General features: G+C 48.0%; 1 protein-coding gene across 1 annotated transcript; it reads right to left on the minus strand.

Annotated features, from left to right (window-relative positions):
• Positions 1–1,867: 1,867 nt before the first annotated feature.
• On the minus strand, positions 1,868–2,791 carry LOC309567451 (paraneoplastic antigen Ma1 homolog; the record flags this gene model as incomplete). Its single annotated transcript, XM_082272840.1, has 1 exon — positions 1,868–2,791. One exon carries the CDS (start codon positions 2,789–2,791, stop codon positions 1,868–1,870), a length of 924 nt encoding a protein of 307 aa, XP_082128966.1.
• Between the last annotated feature and the right edge of the window lie 648 nt (positions 2,792–3,439).

Here is a 3,439-nt window from a genome sequence, read left to right on the forward strand (position 1 = left end):
CACCACGAAGTAAGCTCCATAGAGGTAATCTCGCAGCTTATCTTCTACAGCCCACTTAAGGGCCAGGAACTCCAATTTATGTATGGGATAGTTCCTCTCTAAAGGGGTCAAACTGCGACTTACATACGCAACAGGACGTAACCTTCCTTTGCACTCCTGATAGAGCACTCCTCCCAGACCATCCCGACTGGCATCAACATGTACTGTAATTCATAAGGCTTTGATGGGTTGGCATAGGCCAGCACGGGAGCTTTAGTGAGACTTTCCTTCAACTTCCAAAACGCTTGTTCACATCTGGGGTTCCATTGGGCTTGAATGGATTCTTTGGATCCTCTAGGCCCTTTCAAGTGCGATTCCTTAACACCCAACTGCTATTCTCCTTCATTCATTTCCTTCTGTAACAGTTCATTCAAAGGTTTCGCTATCTGAGCAAAATTCCTGACAAATCTCCTATAGTAAGAACAGAATCCCAGAAAAGACCGTAACTCACTTACTGTTCTAGGTCGCCGCCAGGTGGCGACAGCTTCTAGCTTCTTGGGGTCAGTAGCTATCCCCTCAGCAGACACTAAATGTCCCAAATAGGTAACAGATGTCTGGTAGAATTGACACTTCTCCAAAGACAACTTCAGCCCCTCTTCATACAGCCTCTGAAAAACCTTCTCCAAACAAGCTTCATGCTCTTCCAACGTTCTCCCAAACACAATAATGTCGTCCAAGTACACAAGGACTTCAACTAGATTCATGTCACCCACAGTATTTTTCATTAGTCATTGGAAAGTGGCTGGGGCTCCCGCCAAACCTTGGGGCATGCGGTCGAAATCGAGGAAACCCAATGGGCTAATGAAAGCGATCTTTTCTCTGTCATCAGGGTGCATGGGTATTTGATAGTAGCCACTTTTCAAGTCCAGCAACACTGAACCACTTGGCTCCGGACAGACATTGCAGGGCATCTTCTATTCTAGGAGTAGTATACTGATCTGGAATGGTCCTGCGATTCAAAGTCTGATAATCAATACACATTCTGATTGTCCCATTTTTTTTTCGAACTACCACAATAGGAGAAGCGTATGGACTACTGGACTCTCGGGTGACACCAGACTTCTTTAGCTCAGTCAGCTGCTCTCTAAAATCTTCCAGATCACTTAACGGTATTCGCCTGGCTCTTTCACAAAAAGGTTTGTCTTTGCTCAGTCGAATTCGGTGCTGGGCACTCTTGGCACACCCCACATCATAATCATTCTTCAAGTAGTCATCCCAATAATGAGGGAATTCTGCTTAGCTCCACTACTGCCAAAGTGTCAAAAACTTCCATCTTCTCTCCTGCTGACGGGTTGAAAGCAATCTTCACTGGTATGTACCCATCATAGGGAAATTTCTGAGGTTCACGCCCCAAATTTTCAGCTTGCACCGTGGGATATGCTTCAAATATATGTTGTAAAAGTCTCTATATAGCAACGTTACTTGAGCTCCAGTATCTAATAGAGCCTTAGTGTAAATGCCTTCCACTTGTAGTGAGACTATCAGGGATGGCCCCACTAGCTTCTTGGGCATCCCCCTTTCTGCAGGAGTAAACAACTTCCACTGGGCAGCAGGCACTGGCCTTTCCAGATTCTTTGGGCTGTCTCTTCCAGGGAACTCAGCAGTCTGTACTTCTACTGATCTCTTCACAGGTGACCAAGTTCTCTTCTTCTTCCTTGGTCTAGAGGATGTACTAACCTCCTGTGTTTCTCCCCCAACCCAGGCGACCCCCTCTGAATGTTAGGTGTATAAGGGGAGGACGAGGCAGTGAACCCCACCCCGTGTTGTCTATGACCAAATTCACTAGTGCTGGAGCTCTGGTTGGTCTTGGGACGCTCAATTGGCTCCTTCACTGAGGTCCCCTGAAGTTTTCTTCCTTCTTGGCAAAGAATAATTTCTGCAATTCTCTCAACAGCTCCTCCAGCACTTCAGGACTTAGGCCCCGCTTAGGACCTTTAGCACGGAAATGTCCAATTTCCCCACATTCAAAGCACCCTCTATCCCGGAAAGGCAAAAGATTCAGTCCCTTCCAGTTCCTCTTTGGTTCCTGAATCCTCCCCTGTGCTTCCATAACTTGCATCAAGGTCTGGCACATTTGGGTTTGGGCCTGTGCCACCTGAATCATTAAGTCAGTGGAACTGGAATTCTCTTCCAGTTTCCTCTTTTCCCAGAGGTCTTCAAGATGGCCTAAATCGGCATCCACCTTACTCTCTTCGTCCGAAAGACTGTTCTCTGCTTGAGCCAAACAAGCAGAGGCCCTCTCTTTCCGCCCTTCATTGCTCAACAGCTCTCTAACACCTTGACTTTTCTCTTCTAGCAAGGCTTCCTCCTCCCTCACCTCTCTCATCAGTTCAGGATAGGTGTGGGTGTTCCGGACTCCTTTCAATAGTAGTTTTAAGACAATAGGATGATTCGGCCGAGCCCCTTGCAACACCCTGTCTAACCGCACTTGGTCGGCATCTTTGGGATCTATACCCTTCTTCAGCAAGATCTGGTGAAACATCTTGTCCACCCAGGAAACATAATCTGATAGCCTTTCCCCTCTATGTTGGTGGGTGTGATTTAACTTATACAGCAGATCTGTGGTCTTCTCAGCTCGTCCAAAGACAGTAAACAGAGCATCCAAGTAATCTTTAGCGGTGCAGTTCTTATTACCCCATCGTAGGTTTCTAATCACCTCAGCAGCAGGGCCCCTCAGACTTTCACTGAGTCTCTGCCTTTTTACTGCTTCAGGTACACTCCATTCTTCCACTGCCTGAATGGCCTGGCTCATCCATCTCTTGAAGTCTTCTTCCCTTCTTCCCCCATGGGGGTGGGCAACCGTCTTTAACTCTGTCCAGCACCACTGGACCCATTCTTTACCAAACTGTTGACTAGCCGGCTCATGTCTGCGTAGAAAGAAGCAGGGGGAGCTCCTGTCCCATTGGCATCCCCTCTCATAGGGCTGGGGCTGACTGGTGATGGTGGTGACCCCCTCCCATCATTTCTTTCTTCTCCAACTGGAAAAACACTCGGGCTGGAATTCCTCTATCTAGTATTATTTCATCTACCTGGAAGCATTCAGGTATATCTACCCGCTATTCCAATAGCACCCGGACGACATCCAGCTCATCATTAGCTCGGGTATCTAGCAGATAGGCCATTTGGTCGGGGACTAAAGCCTTCACCCACCTTCGAACTTCTATTTTGGTGCATTAATTTTCAGTAACTTCTAACACGTTGCTCCGATCCAACTGGGCCCTTTGGGACCTTCCCTGGGCTCTGGCGAGGGTCATATTCATAGCCCTCCCTGAAACTGGCTCGTAAAGAGGTGTACTCAGGGCTGGAGTGGCACAGAGGATCCCGACTAGCCCCCAAATGTAGCATGACCCCCTAGGGGGCTGCTGGTTATTAGAACATCCTCTGCACTCCCCGGACCCTG

Source organism: Pelophylax lessonae, assembly GCF_965119305.1.
Source record: "Pelophylax lessonae genome assembly, chromosome: 11".
In the NCBI taxonomy this organism is placed as follows: Eukaryota; Metazoa; Chordata; class Amphibia; order Anura; family Ranidae; genus Pelophylax; species Pelophylax lessonae.